This window comes from Pongo pygmaeus, chromosome 8 (assembly GCF_028885625.2).
Source record: "Pongo pygmaeus isolate AG05252 chromosome 8, NHGRI_mPonPyg2-v2.0_pri, whole genome shotgun sequence".
NCBI lineage: Eukaryota > Metazoa > Chordata > Mammalia > Primates > Hominidae > Pongo > Pongo pygmaeus.
Genome location: NC_072381.2, coordinates 98,628,849 through 98,650,127, shown reverse-complemented (window position 1 = coordinate 98,650,127; position 21,279 = coordinate 98,628,849). Strand labels below are relative to the sequence as shown.

At 40.9% G+C, this 21,279-nt stretch overlaps 1 protein-coding gene across 2 annotated transcripts in view; it reads right to left on the bottom strand.

Moving 5' to 3' along the window:
- The window catches only part of CEP55 (centrosomal protein 55), a 34,177-nt gene extending 13,228 nt beyond the window's left edge, over positions 1-20,949 (bottom strand). Inside the window, exons 1-6 of one of the 2 annotated variants that reach the window (XM_054436308.2) lie at positions 20,608-20,949; positions 17,292-17,486; positions 14,137-14,412; positions 10,462-10,530; positions 1,981-2,131; positions 288-601 (exon numbers count right to left, since the gene is read on the bottom strand). In XM_054436308.2, the coding sequence (XP_054292283.1) occupies positions 288-601; positions 1,981-2,131; positions 10,462-10,530; positions 14,137-14,412; positions 17,292-17,474 (993 nt within the window). In that variant the 5' untranslated portion in view covers positions 17,475-17,486; positions 20,608-20,949. The remainder of the gene's footprint in view (positions 1-287; positions 602-1,980; positions 2,132-10,461; positions 10,531-14,136; positions 14,413-17,291; positions 17,487-20,607) is intronic. The other variant, XM_054436309.2, reaches the window with a different exon arrangement.
- Positions 20,950-21,279: the final 330 nt, after the last annotated feature.

The window sequence follows — 21,279 nt, the reverse complement described above, 5'->3', positions numbered from 1 at the left end:
AAAGTCACCCACCTCACTGGGTCCTCCTCATCATCAGGTCTTTATCCAAATGCCATCTCCTCAGAGAGGCCTCCACTGGTCCCCAATTTCCCTTTGTCATGTTACCCTGTTGCATTTTCTTTGGTTTCCTTATTTATTGTTTATGGTCTGTTTATGTTCTGGAATATAACTCCCATGAGGGGCAGGAACTTGTTTTGTCCCTAGCCGGTTCTCTAGTGGTCAAATAGTCCCTGACACTTAGAAAGTGTTCGGTGAACACTCTGAATTATGGATCTGGTTAAGTTTACCTGAGATAAGAGCTCTTCGGATCTCTTCTTCTCTTCTTCAAGTTTTCCCCTAGCAATATCATTCTCTTCCCTGAGTCTTTGTATCTTCTCCGTTTTATGCCTATCATCTTCCAGATGTTGCATATCTGCCTTTCTTTGTGAATACAACAGCTGATTTAAATTGTGAACTTCTTTTTGGGTTTCTTCATATTTTCTTCGAAATTCACTCAGTTCAAAACTCAGCTGAGTTATGGTTTGTCGTTCAACCTCAAGATCTTTTTTTGCACTTGCCAAGAGATCGTTGTAACATTTCTGCTCCTCTTCTTGAAGATAACCTATGACAAACAACATTATGGCACAACTCACTTTATAAAATAAATAATATTCCTGAAAAGTGAAACATCAAATATCTAAATGAATCACACTATTTCCTTAGTTTACAACATGAAAAGTCAAGAGATAGGGACTATGGTTGATATTTGATGAAATAAAAAACAAGTTCAGGTATATTATTTGAAGTTATAAAACTCACAAATAGAAAAACTAAAAACAGTAACATCTATTCTGTTGGGAGGGAAAGTCTAAAGAAGTTCAGTCAACAAATAGGAACACAAGCTCATTATTTATATGTGGAGATAACTATCAAAATTAAAAATAGAAATATTAAGAGCAGTTGCCCCGATGGGAGGAAGAAATGGGGATTGGGATGGGAAAGACAGGGCAAGGTCCTTCTTAACTATTACATTATTCTAACAAGTGCTTATATTGCTTTGATAAAACAGACACACAGAGAAAGAGAGAAAGAGAGAGGGAGAGGACTGTATTACCAAAGAAAAGAAATTAGACTTAGCCCATAACTAAAATCCTGCTTTTACATAAACACATATTTTATAGAAGCAACTTTGTGCCATTAGGGCTGACAGCTTTGAAGTGCCTCCAGAGACATTTATAGTTTCTTTTTCACATTAGCTTTGTTTTAAGTATTCAAATATGATTCTCCAATCTTATGAGTCTTGTTCCCCTTTCTTTAGACTTCTCTATAAAATTCAAGGCTTTGGTCCCCTCCAAACTGTCAGTCTTTTAAGGAGAGCTTTGCACGGAGTTTCTCATTTTTCTTTTCTTAGCTTGTCATCTAGAATTGCTAAACCTATTTCTTCATCTGTAAAATGAGAATACTGACCTTTCCTGCCCCGCCTCTTAGGGTTGCCCTGAAACTCCACTGAGATCTATGTAAGGGAAACTGCAAAGTGCTTGGCAAAAAGAGAGCATCGTGAATGAGAAATTTCATCTCAATTCTATACCTGAAGTTCAAATGATTTAAGGATCATCTAAAAAAGGCATTCTTTCTCCTGGAGTTGATATGAATAAGTCCTGAAGGGAAGCAAAGTGAAAAAATTGTGACAAGGCCAACTCTGGGGGAAGTAAAAGCTGGAGAAGGACTTTGAAGAAGGGGAAGGACATTCATGGGTAGAGAGAACTGAATGTGATTTCAGAACTGCCAAAGATCACCCGTTAGCCTGTGTCGGTACTTTCTTTTGATCTGAAAACGTTAGGAAATAAAACTTGCAAAAATGGTATTTCTTACTTCAGGGCTATAAGACTTGCTCTTATTTTACTTTCTAACACATATCTATAAAAATCTAAATTTGGTGAATCATTCCTTTTGGAAAATGTCAGGCCTATCCCAAGAGAACATTTTTATACCAGTCAGTACCTTCTGATTCAGGCTTTTTTGTCTGCTGTGGGAGTGAATGAGCAGCTGTTTCCGTTTTCTTTTCCAACTCAAAGATCTTTGCTAAAAGTCCTTTTACATAGACTTCCCGCTGTTGATCATACACGAGCCACTGCTGATTTTTCTCCAGAGCCTTAATGGAAAGATGAAAGAAAATCAACAGTAAAATAAAAAAAAACAAAATCTTAAAATGGGCAAGAGAGTCCAAGTGATGTTGTCTTTTCCAACAAAAACTCTATGGCTCATAGACTAATTCTGGGCAACCATCCTATGTTACATGCCTTCAGAATACATAACAACATGACACCATCATAGTTTATGTGGGATTAAGTTCATTTGCTTGCTTTTTTCAGTACACAACTTGCTTTGTGTGTGCGTACATGTCATTCTCTGTAAACTAAAACACCTTTTGTGACAGACACGGAGATGAACTGCTCAGAATCCCCCTTCAAGAGCCCTGCCCAGTTGGCTGAGTGCGGTGGATCTCACCGGTAATCCCAGCACTTTGAGAGGCCGAGGCGGGTGGATCACCTGAGGTCAGGAGTTCAAGACCAGCCTGGCCAACATGGTGAAACCCTGTCTCTAATAAAAATACAAAAATTAGCCACGCATGGTGGTGTGCGCCTGTAATCCTAACTACTCGGGAGGCTGAGGCAGCAGAATCACTTGAACCCAGGAGGTGGAGGTTGCAGTGAGCTGAGATCACGCCACTGCACTCCAGCCTGGAAACTCCAGTGAAACTGTGTCTCTCAAAAAAAAAAAAACAAAAAAAAAGAGGATCTCTTTCCAATTGCATGGTGAGTAGTTAGCTGATTAGCTGACAGCCTCCATCTGTTAATTCCTTCAAGTCCCTGTCAGCTTTTGAGCTGAGCTGGGTTGGCCCCAGCCAACAACTGAACAAGTGCCTAACTATTTCTGCCCAACGAGGACTCTGCTTTTCAGCACTCTCTGCTCTGGAGCCCCCCATGGGGTGACAGAGACCTTGTTAGGTTTTCATCATGGTCTGATGGTCTCCCTGGCATAACTACTTCCTTTTTCCTTGCACAGATCTTGCTCCCCAATAAACCGTCTGCACTCCTAACATCATCTCAGTGTCTTCTTTAGAGGATCAAACTTAACAGCTACCTTCTCTCTGTACCACCAACTTTCATCCTTTATATGATCTTTTATAACCCAATTAAAAACTCCAAGCTGCCGTCACTCACCTGTTTGTATAGGGGTTTCATACTTACAGTGAGTTGAATAATGTCCCCCAAAATTCACGTCCACTTGAAACCTCAGAATATGACCTTATTCAGAAATGGGGTCTGTGGGCTGGGCACAGTGGCTCACACCTGTAATCCCAGCACTTTGGGAGGCCGAGGTGGGCGGATCGCTTGAGGCCAGGAGTTCAAGACCAGCCTGGCCAACATGGCAAAACCCTGTCTCTATTTTTTAGCCAGACATGGTGGCATGCACCTGTAGTCCCGGCTACTTGGGAGGCTGAGGTAGCAGATCACTTGAATGCAGGAGGCAGAGGTTGCAGTGAGCCGAGATTGCGCCACTGCACTCCAGCCTAGACAATAGAGTGAGACCCTGTCTCAAAAAAAAAAAAAAAAAAAAGGGAGAGTCTTTGCAGATGCAATTAGTTAAAATGAGGTCATACTGGAGTAGGGTGAGCCCTAAATCCAATGACTAGTATCCTTATAAAAAGGAGCTGACACACAGATATACATAGAGAATGAGGCCATGTGAAGACAGAAGCTTTGTATGGCAGGGATTGTAACCAGTTCATTTTATACCAGAGGACTTGCTATAAATCCAGAGCTCATAGTAATCTGAACTTCGAAGAACCTATAACAGTATCAGCAAAGCTCATTTTTTCAAGAGTGGAATACAGATTTCTGATTACTATTTGGAGAACAACACAGTAGCTCTTAAAATGATCTATTATGCATAGATAAAATTATTCTATTTAATTTCAATCTGACAATATAATATAGTGTTTCCTTCTATAGCAGCCACTCTTTCCAGACCTCTAGTTCCACAATGAAGAGGACATAAGGAGCTTGAAGGTTCTGGGTGTATATCAGGGCAACTGCTTTCCGGTAAGAATCTCCATCCTTTAAAGACATTGAGTCCCATATCCAGAAAGATCTACATATATGGAAACTCTTATTAAGTCTACAGAGTTTCTCTAAGCTTTGTTAGGCTCTTTCTACTAGCACCCTACAAACTCTTGGGCAAAGCTCCTGGGTATGGCACTTAAAGGATTTTCAGTGTCTGTTTGCTATAGAATTAGCAAATGAATTAGGAAGACAGAAACAGTCTCTAAAATCAAAGACTTAGCCCAGGAGCCTCAGCCACTTTACCAGACACTTTTCTCTCTGCATCCATTAAGGAACAGTAGTCCTCTTTATATGGCTTAAGAATCCATTTGTCAAGTGGAGATATTGTATATCCATTTTGTATTACATATCGTCAATAATGTAAAGCTCTGTGGATGGCTGTTTTCACTGCAGTAATTTTATTTTTGATTTAAAGAGTCTGTCTTATTATTGAAACTTCGTGGTAGATATATGATTGTTCAATGTACTTTCTTTCAACTTTTGTGTATGTTTGACATTTTTCATAATAAAAGTTGGGAAAAATAATCAGTGAACTTAGTACAGTAGAGAAGATTGCTAGGATTCCTGGCCTATCTTAAAACAGGCTGCAGTAGTCACTCTCTTATTCAGCTCCACTGCCATCCCCAGTGAGGTTCTTACTCAGAACCTATGCATCTTTCAAAAGAAAGGACTCATGAGAAACCCAGGATCAGATTTAAATTTAGTTGATAAGAGAGGAAGCACTGTATGACTCACAATGCACATGTATATCCAAATACATATAAATTATAGTGTGTTAGATACTAAAGATACCTAATTTTATACTAAATTTTACATTTGTCCACATTTAAGAAGTATTTTAATACAAATAACTTAAGTCAAAATTAAATGGTCATGAAATTTTTTTTTTTTTTTTTGAGACGGAATTTCACTCTTGTTGCCCAGGCTGGAGTGCAATGGTGCCATCTTGGCTCACTGCAACCTCCACATCCCGGGTTCAAGCGATTCTCTTGCCTCAGCCTCCCGAGTAGCTGGGATTACAGGCATGCGCCACCACACTCGGCTAATTTTGTATTTTTAGTAGAGATGGAGTATCACCGTGTTGGTCTCAACTACTGACCTCAGGTGATCTGCCTGCCTTGGCCTCCCAAAGTGCTGGGATTACAGGCATGAGCCACTGAGCCCGGACAATTTTTTTTTTTGAGACGGAGTCTCGCTCTGTGGCCCAGGCTGGAATACAGTGGCACGATCTCAGCTCACTGCAAACTCTGCCTCCTGGGTTGCAGCAATTCTCCTGCCTCAGCCTCCTGAGTAGCTGGGATTACAGGCGTGTACCACCACGCCCAGCTTTTTCGTATTTTTATTAGAGACGGGGTATCACCATGTTGGCCCAGCTGGTCTCGAATTCCTGATCTCAGGTGATCTGCCCTTCTTGGCCTCCCAAAATGCTGGAATTACAGACGTGAGCTACTGTGCCAGGCCAATTTTATTTTGTTTATTTCATTTTTCTTTTCTTTTAAAGGAACCGGCTGGGCACAGTGGCTCACGCCTGTAATCCCAGCACTTTGGGAGGCTGAGGCGGGCATATCACAAGGTCAGGAGTTCGAGACCAGCCTGGCCAATATAGTGAAACCCCGTCTCTACTAAAAATACAAAAAATTAGCCAGGTATGGTGGCGGGCGCCAGTGGTCCCAGCTACTCGGGAGGCTGAGGCAAGAGAATCACTTGAGCCCAGGAGGCGGAGGTTGCAGTGAGTTGAGATGGTGCCACTGCACTCCAGCCTGGGCAACGGAGCGAGACTCCGTCTCAAAAAATAAATTAATTAATTAAAAAAAAAGGAACCATACATCACTTAAGTATGAGAAACAAAAATACATGTTAGTTGAAGATTCAAGGGGTAGTATTCTAAAAGGCCACATGATGGCGATGTTCCCTCAATAAACATTTCCTTATGCCACCTCTTCTCACTGTGTGCATCGGCTTTCTATCAGTATCAATACATGGATTTGATAGCTATCATAAATATTGATAGTATTAGTTTTGAGTTTTTAGAGTCAAACATCATTGCATTAGATATGCCTTCCAGCTTTGTGTCATCTATACGTTTGTTAGGCATGCATTTAACAATTTCCTCCGAGTTACCAATAAAAATGTAGAACAAAAGTAGGCAAAATAAAATGTCCTGTGGAGGCCGGGCGCGGTGGCTCACGCCTGTAATCCCAGCACTTTGGGAGGCTGAGGCAGGCAGATCACGAGGTCAGGAGTTCAAGACCAGCCTGGCCAACATGGTGAAACCCCATCTCTACTAAAAATAAAAAAAATTAGCCAGGCGCAATGGCAGGTGCCTGTAATCCCAGCTACTCTGGAGGCTGAGGCAGGAGAATCGCTGGAACCAGGGAGGCAGAGATTGCAGTGAGCTGAGATCGTGCCACTGCACTGCAGCCTCGGCAACAGAGTGAGACTCTGTCTCAAAAAAAAAAAAAAAAAAAGTCCTGTGGAATGCTATAAAGGTCTTCCCCCAGGTTTGACAAGAATACACTAAATATTCTGTAGACAAAAATTCCAACCAATGTAGATTAAAATGTTAGCCTGTACTGGAGGAATAAAAAATGTGGGTCAATTGACAAAACTGCAGTAGGAATGGTAGATTATAAAAGTATTGTATCCATGTTAAATTTATTAAAGTTGCTATCTGTGCTATAGTTGTGGGCAAGAGTATCCTCGTTCTTAAGAAATACACATTGAAGTCTACGGCCATACCATCCTGAACGTGCCTGATCTTGGCTGATCTCGGAAGCTAAGCAGGGTTGAGCCTGGTTAGTACTTGGATGGGAGAACAAATACACATTGAAGTATATGGGTTTAAACAGCTGTGGATATGTACAATTCATTCTCAAATGGTTCAGAAAAAAATACTACGTGTATATGTGTGTGGGTGAGGGTTGAAAGAGGAAAAAGAGAGTGCAAAATGGGGTAACATGTTAACAATGGTTGAATTTCAGTAAAGGGGATATGGGAGTTATATGTTATTATATGTTATCATACTCATTCTTGTAACTTTTCTGTTAATTTGAATGTCTGCAGACAAAATAATTTTAAAACAATTATTATTTATCTTCCCTAAGTTCTATGTTTAAAATTCAGATATTTGAATTTAAGAGCAAGAAATGCCTATTAAAACTGTCTTTTGGCTATTTGGTTTGTTTAGTTTATACTAACATAATTCTTAAATAAATACTGAAAGTACTGACATTTGACAATGCTTACGACATTAACTCTATGTAATTATTTCAACTGTCGGCCAGAGCAAAATGGTAACTGAATAATGATACGACTGGGCCTAAAGAAGCTGTACATAGGTTTTTAGGGCTTATTTAAATATAACAAATACTATTTCTGAAAATACATGGGTAAGCTTCTATAGGAAGTTTCTGCGAACTTTGAGAGGGTGATGGAACTAGAACTGCTGAGCTCTCAAAAGCCAAATAATGTGCCAGTGTCAGTGCTGCAAGAAGTGAGATGTCTCTTTCCATGTTCCCTATGTCCTCCAACTACAATTTTCCCCCTGGTCTCAAAGATTTGCTGAAATTCCAAAGGGAAAACCAGAGCTAAACCACTTCTTGCTCCTCAAATATAAGTTAATAGTGCTGGCTGGGCGTAATGACTCACACCTGTAATCCCAGCACTTTGGGAGGCTGAGGCAGGTGGGTCATCTGAGGTCAGGAGTTGGAGACCAGCCTGGCCAACATGGCGAAACCCTGTCTCTACTGAAAATACAAAAATTAGCTGGGCATGGTGGCATGCACCTGTAATCCCTGTTACTCAGGAGGCTGAGGCATGAGAATCACTTGAACCCAAGAGGCGGAGGTTGCAATGAGCCAAGATTGCGCCACTGCCCTCCAACCTGGGTGACAGAGTGAGATTCCATCTCAAAATAATAATAATAATAATGTTAATGATTCTCAAAGAGTGGTCCAAGGACCAGCAGCAGCAGCAGCTAGGAGTTTACTGGAAATGCAAAAAACTCAGGCACTACCCCAGACCTAGCATATTACAGTCTGTGAATCTTGCTCAGTCTAGACCACCATTTGTAGAAGAGTTGGGTTAAATTTTACCCCATTTGTATAGATGCCTTTCTAAGACAGAGGAGACAAGCACAATGTGACCCTTAAATAAGCTGAGAAGATAGAACAAAAAGCTTGGGCTTACATATGTAGTATTTCAAAGTTAATTTCATAAAAAAGAATCATCATTATCTAAAAATACCCTCAGGTGATATCTGAAGTAGTTAGCACTGAGATGCCTAAAAAGCACATGTAAGCTTAAGATAATGGCATCTATTTTCAGGTACTTTTCTAGAAGAGACACCAGTAAAATTCAAGAAACTTCCCAAGATTCCATCCAGTCATTTTTCAAATGTTCTAGACACCGAGGATACAGCAGTGTACAAAACATGCAAAAATCCTTTCTTCGTATGACTTCTATTCTGATGGAAAGGTCAAACATTAGACAAGAGAAGTTAAATAGACTGTAAATTTAGCAGTGGTATGTGATGAGGAGGGAAAAGCAGGAGAAAGGAATAGGAATTGTCTGGGAGCTATAATTTTAGACAAAGTGGTCAGGGAGCCCCCATTCAGTCCTCCCCCTGACCCCAAGAAAGTGGCATTTAAATAAAAACCTGCATGAGGTAAGGAGGAAATCATAAAGATATCTGGGGAAGAGTGTCCCAGGCAGAGGGAACAGAAAGAGAAAAGGTGGTTTATTCAAGGAGTAGCTGGAAAGCCATGGTGGTGGAGGTGGAGTAAATAAAGAGGAATGCAAGAGCTGTGTAAGATATTTCTAAATATGTGTATCTAATGCATAGGTATGGATATACATAGAATAACAAACTTCGGTGTAATAAGACACAGAATTTTTCCTTTTCATTCCAGTTACCTCTAGGTAAATTACGTACTCTGATAAGCATACTTGGCACCTGGCTAGGTGCCAATCCAGGAGATTTAAATTCTTCTTTTGAAGATCAAAAAGACTTCAAAGGATACTTGATAGATGAAGTAAAACAGAAATCTTAAGAACATGCTTATATCAGGATAGACATGCCAGTAATATTTTTGGAACCAAAATACCAACATACTGACCTAATACTTAAGTCAGAAACTTTATACTTCATATCTCTAAAACTTGAAAAAAATATACTGTAAGTAGCAGTCCTGTGTCCTCAATTTATTCCATTCCCAATAAAACCCACCAATCCATTTATGATATCAGTTTGCAATAATACAGCTTTACTGTATAACTAAAATAACCTCATACCAAATTCTAGAGAAAAGAAGTACTAAGTGTACAAAGAACATTTCCTTTTCAACCTATGAAAGCAAACTTTAGTTTCAAGAGAAATATTCAAAGAGAGCATCTTGCATGGATAAACCAAAAGAGAAGATACTACAAATTAAATTACATTATAATAATAAAATGGAGGCCAGGCACAGTGGCGCACGCCCGTAATCCCAGCACTCTGGGAGGCCAAGGCGGGCAGATCACCTGAGGTCAGGAGTTCAAGACCAGCCTGGCCAACATGGTGAATCCCCATCTCTACTAAAAATAAAAATTAGCTGGGCGTGGTGGTGGGTGCCTGTAATCCCAGGTACTTGGGAGGCTGAGGCAGAAGAGTCACCTGAACCTGGGAGGTAAAGGCTGCAGTGAGCTGAGAGCTCACCAGTCCATTCCAGCTTGGGCAACAGAACAAGACTCCATCTCAAAAAAAGAAAAATACCGAAAAAACAAGAAACAATAAAATGATTGGGCAAATTAGGGATATTAGATTTAGATGGAAAAGAGATGTTACTGAGGTATTTGGTGGCAGTGATAATTTCTAGGGCTGTCTACCCTACAGAGACCATGATGCTGGGCACGGTGGCTCACAGCTGTACTCCCAGCACTTTGGGAGGCCGAGGTGGGCAGATCACTTGAGGTCAGGAGTTTGAGACCAGCCTGGCCAACATGGTGAAACCCCGTCTCTACTAAAAATACAAAAACTTAGCGAAGTGTGGTGGCTCGTGACTGTAATCCCAGCTACTCAGGAGGCTGAGGTTGGAGAACTGCTTGAACCCAGAAGACAGAGGTTGCAGTGAACCGAGATCATGCCACTGCACTCCAGCCTGGGCAACAGACCGAAACTTTGCCTCAGGAAAAAAAAAAAAAAAAAAAAAGAGACTATGCTTAGAAGAAATGATTCTTGAATGTATAGAAAGAGACTTAAATGAAGCTCTCAAACCATTCAGTTTTCTTCACAGCACTAATGTTGCCAATTTCTATAAAACTTAAGAATAAATGAATTGGCCCTCTTTACCCATAACTTAAAAGGAAATGAACTTACATCTTTCAGCTGTATTTCCATTTCATGAATATTATTTATTGATGAGTTGAAGCAGTTTGGAGCCACAGTCTGTAAATAATCCAACATTAGTTAACATCAGACATTCCACAACAGAAGTTGCCTCATTATATTCAGTTCCATAATAATACAGTATACCTCACAGGGGCATCCCGAAGTCCAGATCTAGGCTGGGCACGGTGGCTCACGCCTATAATCCCAGCACTCTGGGAGGTTGAGGAGGGCAGATCACTTGAGGTCAGGAGTTTGAGACCAGCCTGGCCAACATGGTGAAAACCCGTCTCTACTAAAAATACAAAAAGAAAAATTAGCTGAGCCTGGTGGCCTGTGCCTATAATCCCAGCTACTCAGGAGGCTGAGGCAGTAGAATCACTTGAACCCGGGAGGCAGAGGTTGCAGTGAGCCAAGATTGCACCACTGCACTCCAGCCTGGGCAATAGAGACTCTGTCTCAAAAAAACCCAAAAATCCAGATCTAGTAGATGGTGGTAAACCATCAAGCCAGGTGAGAGTTACCAGAGATAACCATTGTGAAAATTAAGATCCCCTGAAGTTTCCCAAACAGACTGGAAACCCTGAGATTTTCTATCTAATCTGACTTTGGCAGTCCTCTAGACCCCAGGATTGCCAGAATAGCCCTCAGTGCCTATGAATAGCCCAGTGATTTTTACCAAAAAGACAAACACAAAACAACTAGGCTATTTAAATGACATCTAGAAGACATTAAATTGTCAAACAAAAGGTAAAATTTTTTTCTACAATCATGTTTTGTATTACTAATGGTATTAATTAGGCCGGGCGCAGTGGCTCGCGCCTGTAATAGCAGCACTTTGGGATGCCAAGGCGGGCAGATCACAAGGTCAGGAGTTTGACACCAGCCTGGCCAATATGGTGAAACCCCATCTCTACTAAAAATACAAAAATTAGCCAGGCATGGTGGCGCGCACCTGTAGTCCCAGCTACTCGGGAGGCTGAGGCAGAACCCGGGAAGAGGAGATTGCAGTAAGCCAAGATCAGGCTTATGCCTGTAATCCCAGCACTTTGGCAGGCCGAGGCAGGCAGATCACCTGAGGTCAGGAGTTCAAGACCAGCCTGGCCAACATGGTGAAACACCATCTCTACTAATAATACAAAAATTACTCCAGCCTGGGCGACAGAGCAAGACTCCATCTCAAAAAAAAAAAAAAAGTATTAATTATTAATTAGTATTAGTTCATATAGATTATATGGAAATCAAAAATTATTTCTCTCCTCTTTTCATTTTCTCAGAGGAATAAAAGAGAAGTAGCTGGCTAGGTAGCCAGGCTGGCCAACAAACATACAAAAAGCTGTATTTCAGTCTTTTAATAGCTATAAGAGACTTGTGAATACTGGCAAAGAAGCTCAAAAAAATTATTTTTCTCCAAAGATGCTCTATTCATTCACTTTAATATGTAGCCCTTTCTCTCTCTCAATTCAGTCCTTGAGGCAGAAACTATGACAAAGATAGTTCTCTAAACTCCTTTCCTTTTAACCCTGGGCACACTGTAGACTATGATGCCAGCCTTCCCTGTGGTTAGTGGAGCCATGTTCCAGTGGAATGTGAGCAGAGGTGAGATATGTCAATACCAGGCCTGGCCCCAGACCCCTCCTAGGCAGTTCTCCACAGGCTCCATCTCACAGCTACATACAGAGGACTTGGTGCGGGACCCCACCCTAAAGGAAGGTGGAGCCACTAGAAGGAAGGAACCTGGAGTCAAATGACTCTGTGGAACAAAGCTTCCTCTACTCCAATCTGGACTAGACTAGCATGAGAGAAAAATAAACATTTGTTGCATAAGACACTGACATTTGGAGGTTGTTATAGAAGTCAGACATGCTAGTTAATACAGAAATCAATATGAGTAGCCCACAAAATTATTATAAGAATACATCTTTAAAAATTATAATTTCAGGCTAGATATGGTGGCTTACACCTGTAATCCCAGCACTTTGGGAGGCCGAGGCAGGCGGATCACCTGAGGTCAGGAGTTCAAGACCAGCCTGGCCAACATGTTGAAACCCCATCTCTATTAATAATACAAAAATCAGCAGGGCATGGTGGCAGGTACCTGTAATCCCAAATACTTGGGAGGCTGAGGCAGGAGAATTGCTTGAACCCAGGTGGAGGTTGCAGTGAGCTGAGATTGTGCCATTGCACTCCAGCCTGGGTGGCAAAATGAGACTCTGTCTCAAAAAATAAAAAATAAATAAAAATTTTAAAAATTATAATTTCTACCAAGTTTGTATTTCACATTCCAAAAGTAGAGAAATTAACTCTTGAACTTCAAAGAAAAATTTTAGTGAGCTACTTTGAATCTGACTGTAATGTTTTATGAGTTTCAGCTCTGTGGAAATTCTCTACAAAAACTTCACCTTTTTGAACTCATCTGCAGAAACACTTGAACGCCCATCTATGAAAATACACATAAATGTATAGGTCTGATCACTATCTCCCCTAAATGGGAAATAAAGTACAGAGAAAGATCCTTAACAGCATTGAGATATATTTGAAAGCTACAGATTTTCTTCTATAGATGATTTTCTTTTTTTTTTTTTTTTTTGAGACAGAGGCTCACTCTGTCACCCAGGCCAGAGTGCAGTGGCACAATCTCGGCTCACTGCAACCTCCACCTCTCAGGTTCAAGCGATTCTAGTGCCTCAGCCTCCCGAGTAGTTGGGATTACAGATGCATGCCGTCACACTCGGCTAATTTTTATATTTTTAGTAGAGATAGGGTTTCACTGTGTTGGCCAGGCTGGTCTCAAACTTCTGACCCCAGGTGATCCGCCCGCCTTGGCCTCCCAAAGTGCTGGGATTATAGGCATGAGCCACCATGCCCAGCCTATAGATGATATTAATGTTAGTATTATTCGAATGTCCAAATCTCCAAAAGAATCAAAGGTCTGATCAATAAGTAACCATTTACTGAACACCTACTATATACTAGGCACTATGCGAGGCAATTTACATACATGATTACATTTAATTATCAGTATTCCTATCCTGATTTTACTGATGTGGAAACTCAGGTTTAGCTTATATGTTTAAAAAAAAAAAAAAAAGAAACTAAGATGTAGGACAGGGGTCTGGAGAAGTCTAGTATTGTCTCTAAGGCTATAAAGGTTAACAAATTTGTCCAGAGCTGGCAAGTACAAAACCAAGATCTGAACTCACATGTCTACTTCTGTATCCTTGTTCTTTCTATGACACTAGTGCCTCTCAAACAAAAGGGGGAGAAAATGCAAGTGCAGTTAGGAAAAGTATACTTGATATTATAATTGTATGTTTCAAAAATGAAAAATAACCAAAAAAATGAAGCCTACTATTTTCATGATACAAACTATAGAAATAAGAGCTCAAAAAATTCTTGGTAATTGTAAATACACAGTAGATTTTGTCTTCTGAATATTCCTCCAGGCAAATCAATGGTACAAGGAGTGGAGGGTACCATATTAACTATTTTTGCTTATAGAGAAGGGACTGGGCTATTTAAAAAAGTGAAGTGACCTCTTAGTATACTATACTAATCATTGTCTCATCATTTGGGAAGCACGTCTTAACAAACTCATTCTTCCTAAGAATTACAAACTGTATCAGAAAGAAAAAAAAAATCTGGGTTTAAAGAAATGATTAGCACCTGTGATAAACGGAGTGTATTGGTTTTGCTTTCAAGTTCAGCAATTCGTGAGGTTGCAGCAGACAACTGTTGTTTCAATACATCTTTCTCTTCAGATAAGGCTTTCAACACCTGCTCCCTCCTTTCACCTTCTTTGATTGTCTCTTCCAGCTGTTCAAGCAATGTGGTAGTACTATATCTGGCCTTCAGTTGGTCTCTGAGTCGCTGTATCTCTTTGTCCTTTTCTGTGAGTTGATAAGCATTCTTCTCCTTCTCAGCCTCGAGGACTCGAATTTTCTAGATATAAACTAAGAAGACTCTTAGAACAAAGCCAGGTCAAACATCTAGCTAAACAATATCTACTTCAACAAGGATTTATGAAGCATTTATTATCTATCAAGTCAGCATTATGCTAAATACCAGGGCCAAAAAAGATGAGGAAGCCAAAGTTTTATGTTCAGATAGCTCACAGAGAAGTAAGCCAATGTATTAATGCAACGTTGTAAGTGCTGTAGTTAAGACAGATTAAAAAACGGGCACAGACACGAAGAAAGGAGAAACCACCTCTATCAAGGGTGGTGAGAAAAAGCTAAAGAAGGGCTAGCTCTCCCATGAGTATTTGGTAATCATTCTTCCATAATACTGGATCTTGTAAAAACTAAAAGCTAAAAGTGGGTCACACAAGATATACCTGCTCCTTAATGAACTTGAATCAGTGGAACTTAAAAGTTACAGAATATTTCAGCAGGAGAGGGATGCATTCATTAACCTGCTTACTTTCAATAAATGATTCAGTATTGAATCTAGAAGGTGATCTCTAAAGGAATGCTTAACATCTTCAAAGATTCACAAGATATACATAAGTAATGTTTTTTAAACTGCTGCTGGCATAAAGGAAAAAGTCAAATAAAAAGATAATAGAAATAATTATTAAAATTATAGGCTAACAGGGTCAAAATAGCATGAAGTTAAAACTTGCATTTAGGAAGAAAAAAGCAGCAGTTGTTCAAATATAAAATGGGGAAAATTTAAGTTTAGGAGGACAGTTATTCATTTGAAAATAATGAGGGGATTTTAGTTGGCCACAAGCTTAACTCAAATCAGTAGTATGAGACAGATAATAGAGCCATACAATTTTAGGCTTTAATGGAGTACAGTATCCAGCTAAGTAGATGTAACACTACTATTTCAATCTGTGTTTGCCAGAACATATTTAGGATACGGTGTTCAATTCTAAGTGCATAATTCAGGAGGCATATGAATAAACTAAAAGCTGTTTAAGATGATAAGCCAGAAAAGCTGAAGAATATGAGCTTGGTCTGCAGAAAAGTTAAGAGGAAGCAAAATTTCCTTACATATCTAATAAATTGTCAGTTTGCATAGGAAAAATAAGACTTGTTCTGTGTAACCTTAATAGGCACAATTAGAACAAATGGGTAGAAGTTATAGGAAGTTTAATTTCAATTGATTATAAAGGAACAAAGTACCCAGTGCTTCTCAAAAAGTGGAATGAAATGGAAAGCTATCTCTCAGGGAAGCAATAAGATTCCTTTACCAGATTGCAAAATAACCTTCATATCTGTGGATTGGTGGATGACTGTTCTCTCAGTGCCTGAAAAAGCATTTACCTCAATGTATGTTGTTACAAAAAATAAATCAGTTTCATTATGTGCCTGTTTAGAGAATTTAAATAAATCAAATGGTATACTGTTTAACCATTTATTTAATTTTTTTTTTTTTTTTTTTGAGACAGAGTCTTGCTCTGTCACCCAGGCTGGAGTGCAGTGGTGCAATCTCAGCTCACTGCAACTTGTCTCCTGGGTTCATGCGATTCTCCTGCCTCAGCTTCCCAAGTAGTTGGGATTACAGGTGCACACCAACACATCCGGCTAATTTTTGTTTCGCCATATTGGCCAGGCTGGTCTTGAACTCCTGACCTCAGGTGATCTGCCTGTCTCAGCCTCTCAAAGTGCTGGGATTACAGGCATGAGCCACCGTGCCCGGCCTTAACCATTTATTTTCTAAATACAAATAATAATAAAAGCACTTTTGCAAAATAATTAAATCCAAATTTGTGATTATATTTATGATTACATTTTTAAGACCCTCTAGTTCTAATAAGTTCCTAACTTCCTTACTATCTATGCCATAACAAATTATAAATTAGGGAATCTGAAATATAGTTGAACAGAGTGTAAATGCCAACACATCTAATAACTTTTCCTTCAAAAGCCTGAAAACCAGAATTACTTGGATAGCAGCCAATATGCATGATAAAATATGTTTTAAATAAGGAAATCTGAACACTATTTAATACTCTGAAATGGACAGATTTGATTTTTTACATTTAGTAAATTAACAGGAAAACCAGATTATATAACTATTGGGTAAATATTTTCTCCTCTCCCACAGTAAAAAAGAGATATAAGCCCAGCACAGTATCCTTAAAGTACATCAACAAGTAATATAGTACTCCAAAAAAGCATGGAATGGCCAGGCATAGTGGTTCACGCCTGGAATTCCAGCACTTTGGGAGGCCCAGGCAGGAGGATCACCTGAGGCCCAGAGTTTGAGGCTGCAGTGAGTTATGATCAAGCCACTGTACTCCAGCCTGGGCAATAGAGTTGAGACCCAGTCTCAAAAAAAAAAATATGGAAAATCGAATGCTTCTAAGTTACGCTATCAATTTAAAAATAGCGAAAATAGTTAACCAGAATGTTTCACAATCTTAAATACAGCATAACAAAAGTTATCAAGAATATTCATGTAGTTAAGCTAAATTACCAAGAAGCTATAGGAAGAATGATGAATTAGGTTATTACTTTGTTTTAAATAACTGAAAAACAGAGCATACTAAAGGTGAAACAGACCATGTTAAAGGTGCAAAACTATTAATCACAATGTCTTTATTTCCAAAACAAACTTAGTACCTGGTAGCCTCAAAACACATACTCAATTACATTTAAAAGGTGAGAAGTTAGTAATGACTAAAGTACATCTAAGACTTGGCAAAGTCAAAGTAGGAATTTAAGATTCTTAACCCAACGTCAGCTTTCCAAAATTAATCAACTGGACAAGACAGGGAACACGGCAAGAGTAAGAAGGTAGCATCAGGAAATCTTCATGCATCGCTTTCTTGGAGAGCTTACAATTTAAAGGATCAGAAGACCATTTACCTCCAAAAGTCTGTGTCTCTCTTTATCAGTCAGCTTTCCTTTCCCACTTGTGATTTCATCCACCGATGTCTTTAAGTGTGCAATTTCTCCCTTTAATTTTTCTAATGTAGTTTCAGATTTGGAGTTACTAGGCTTCGATCCCCACTTACTTTTAATTAAATCTTTGGTACTTCTGGAAGACATCTTTGAAATGGTCTGTAAAAATAAAAATCAACTGTATAATTCTGAGTTTAAAAATTTAAATCTCAGGTTTGAAACAGGTCTAATAACCTATCTGCTCTAAATAGAAATGATATATCCAAACCAGTGGGGTATGGAGAAAGATGGATGGAGGCTTCTGGGGTACTGTAACTTTTTTTTTTTAATCTCAGTGGTAGATAAATGGGAGTATTCACTTTCTAAAATATGTCAACTTGGGCTGGGTATGGTGGCTCACACCTGTAGCCCCAGCACTTTGGGAGGCCAAGATGGGTGGATCACGAGGTCAGGAGTTCGAGACCAGTCAGGCCAACATGATGAAACTCCATCTCTACTAAAACTACAAAATTTAGCCAGGGGTGGTGGCAGGTGCCTGTAATCCCAGATGCTCAGGAGGCTGAGGTAGGAGAATCGCTTGAGCCCGGGAGGTGGAGGTTGCTGTGAGCCGAGATTGCACCATTGCACTCCAGCCTGGGTGACACAGCAAGACTCCGTCTCAAAAAAAAAAAAAAAAAAAAAGTCAACTTGTACATTTATGTTTTTTGTAGTGTTCTATATGTGTAATTATATGTGTAATTCTTTAGTGGAAAAGTTTTGTTTAAAAAACAATGAAGGGGTCTCCAACCATTAAATAAAGCCTGAAAGAAGTAGATCACAATCAAGGACATATCTTGGCCCAAAATAAAAAGCTGTTGGTAAATAATGTAATTCTGAGTATATAGGCACTGAAATGTCATTACTTAACATAGGTCCTCTGTTTTAGAAGATAGCCTAGTTCAGATCTATCTTAATAATCATTTGAGAGAGCACAGTGGGAAAAAGTGAAGAGAACCTAAATAAGACATTTACAGGAAAAGAGGTATAACATTCAGGGGAGTCAGGCATGAAAGGAATTAAGAATAAGGGGCCAAATTAAGTAAGGAGAAACTCAGTATCTGCTAACAGTACTAGATGACAGTTTAGAAACAAGTATATAGCAGACAAAAATCTAGTGAAGCATACGATGCATATAAATAGTATATAAAAGTAACGCTAATTAAGGAGGTTAAAAACATTTTTCCACTTCATGTATCCCAAGATAAAATAATGGCAGTGTGATTAAAGGATATAAAGGAGTATGAGCCCATTAGTGCATTCAAAAATTACTACAGAGCCTACTATTTACCAGGTATCCTAATACATGCTGGGTGTAAACTGGTTTAAAAAAAAAAAAAAGACATGTTCCCTGATGTCATGGGGCTTTCAGTGTAGTAAAGGCAGGCAATAACAAGGAAACAAACAAGGATTCATGAATTCTCAAACTGTAATAAATATTACACAGGAGAAGTACAGGGATAAATGATATCAGTAAAAACAGGAGAGACCTCCTTAGAATGGTAGTGAAATGACTTTTAAGATTGTTCTGTGTGAAATCAGAATGTCTAAACATATTAGAACTGTGGAGATGGAGTAGAAGAAATCATCTATCAAAAGGTTAGTCCTGGATTTTTGCCATTATAAGGTGAAAGATTGTGGTAGCTCATCCATCAGTTGAAGAAATGCAAGGTTATGGCCTCTCTCAGTCACCTGCTGCCACAGGAAGTTCTTTCCTATGTGTTTCTGTTGATAACACACTGTTGACTTGATATCGTGGGTCGTAGGAGAGAAAACTACTACCAAATCATTGAGACACAAAATGATGGAAATATAGATCTGCAGAACGTGAAAGAACCCCCAAACATCTGCTTCCTAACCTTTGGACAGAAACTCTGGCAGTGAATGAATGACTACCGTTTCTAGCCTCTGGCCCAGACGGTTTGCATCTCCCCCACCAGCTAGTCCCACCAACCTCCTTTCCCTGTATTTTCTTTTTTTCTGTTTCTTTTTTTTTTTTTTTGGCGGGGGCAGGGGGTTAGGGGCGACAGAGTCTTGCTCTGTCGCCCAGGCTGGAGTGCAGTGGCACGATCTCGGATCACTGCAACCTCCGCCTCCCGGGTTCAAGGGATTCTCCTGCCTCAGCCTCCTGAGTAGCTGGGACTACAGGTGCGCGCCACCACGCCTGGGTAATTTTTGTATCTATTAGTAGAGATGAGGTTTCACTGTATTGGTCAGGCTAGTCTCGAACTCCTGACCTCAAGTGATCTGCCCGCCTCGGCCTCCCAAAGTGCTGGGATTACAGGCGTGAACCACCGCGCCGGGCCACCTTTCCCTGTATTTCCTATTCCAGTCATCCACAGGATTCCCACAGTTCAAACCTTCCTCAGCATGCCTTCCCTCTGTGAACTCTAACAAATGATATAGCTGCCCCATCCCCACCCCTACACAATCTGGTACCCAATTACACTCCCTGCTAACCTTTTATTTTTTCAGTTGTTCAACTATTGTTTCAAGGACTGCACTTTGATTTTTTTTTTTTTGTTACCCACAGAGCCTAACAGCAAGCCCTCAGAAATGATTGGTTGATTGGGGCCGGGCGTGGTGGCTCACGCCTGTAATCCCAGCACTCTGGGAGGCCGAGGCAGGTGGATCATCTGAGGTCAGGAGTTCGAGCCCAGCCTGCCCAACATGGCGAAACCCTGTCTCTACTAAAAATACAAAAATTAACCGGGCGTGGTGGCGCACGCCTGTAGTCCCAGCTAATCAGGAGGCTGAGGAAGGAGAATCGCTTGAACCCAGGAGGCAGAGGTTGCGGTGAGCCAAGATCGTGCCACTGCACTCCAGCCTGGGTGACAGAGCGAGACTCCATCTCAAAAAAAAAAAAAAAAAAAAAAGAAAAAGAAAAAAGAAAAAAAGAAAAGAAATGATTGGTTGATTAGCTGAAGTGACCTAAGTCATGCTGGACAGGAGGTGACCAAACAAGCGCTTCCATCCAGTAAACAGTACAAGGCATCAATTACAAGCAGCATCTTCTACAAGGCGACGCCAATCTTTAAAAATTCCCACATAAAATCTCACTTGAGGAGACAGACAGGAAAAGAGAAACTGCAAAAAAAGGCACAAGCTTTCTCACTTCTAAAATAAAGATGTTTGAGGAACACACAACGAAAGTGCTTGCCAATCGGAAAAAGCCGTCCTAACGAAAGACCTTGGGCAAGTCACTTGGCCTCTCTGCGCCTATCTGTAAGGAGATGATACCCACCGCCAAGTCCAAAGGAGCGATCGAAGAGACAACGGTCTTGAGGCGCCCAGCCGGGTGCCAGGCACGAAGTGAGTGCCAGGGAAAAGGACTGTTATCAGAGCGGGCAGAGATTGAATCCCGCGGACGCGATCTGCCCACTGACCTGCCCTCCCTGGCGGTCCGGCCCGGCCCGGCCCGGCCCGGCCCCGGGGCTGCGGGTCCTGGCCGCCCTTCGCCACCCTCCGCGGTCGCCTCCCTTGGGCCAGCTAGCAGCTGAAGCGAAGCGCGGCGCTCGCGTCGGCCGAGTCACACCATTAGGCGCGGATGCCGCTTCCGGGAGTTTGAATCCCGCGGCTGCAGGGCGGGGCACGTCACTGCCGGCTGGGCGCGGCCCGCAAGAAGGAGGAGCAGCTCGCGCGCGGCGGGGACGCAGCTCCCCGATTGGCTGCCGCCTTTGAAGGGCGGAGATTAAACCTGAGGGCCGGCCGAGATGTGGCGGGGGCCGCCGGGCGGGACAGAGGGCGGGAACACTTCCTCCCGGGCCCGCCAGCTAATTCTGGGATCGGGGGTTCTCTGCGGGCTTAGACCTAAACAAGCTTGGTGTCTTGCAGTCAGGGGCTGGTTTTGTGTTTATACGCTTTTAGGGGAAAGCAAATTACTATTTTTAATGGGATAAAACCAGTGACAATGGAA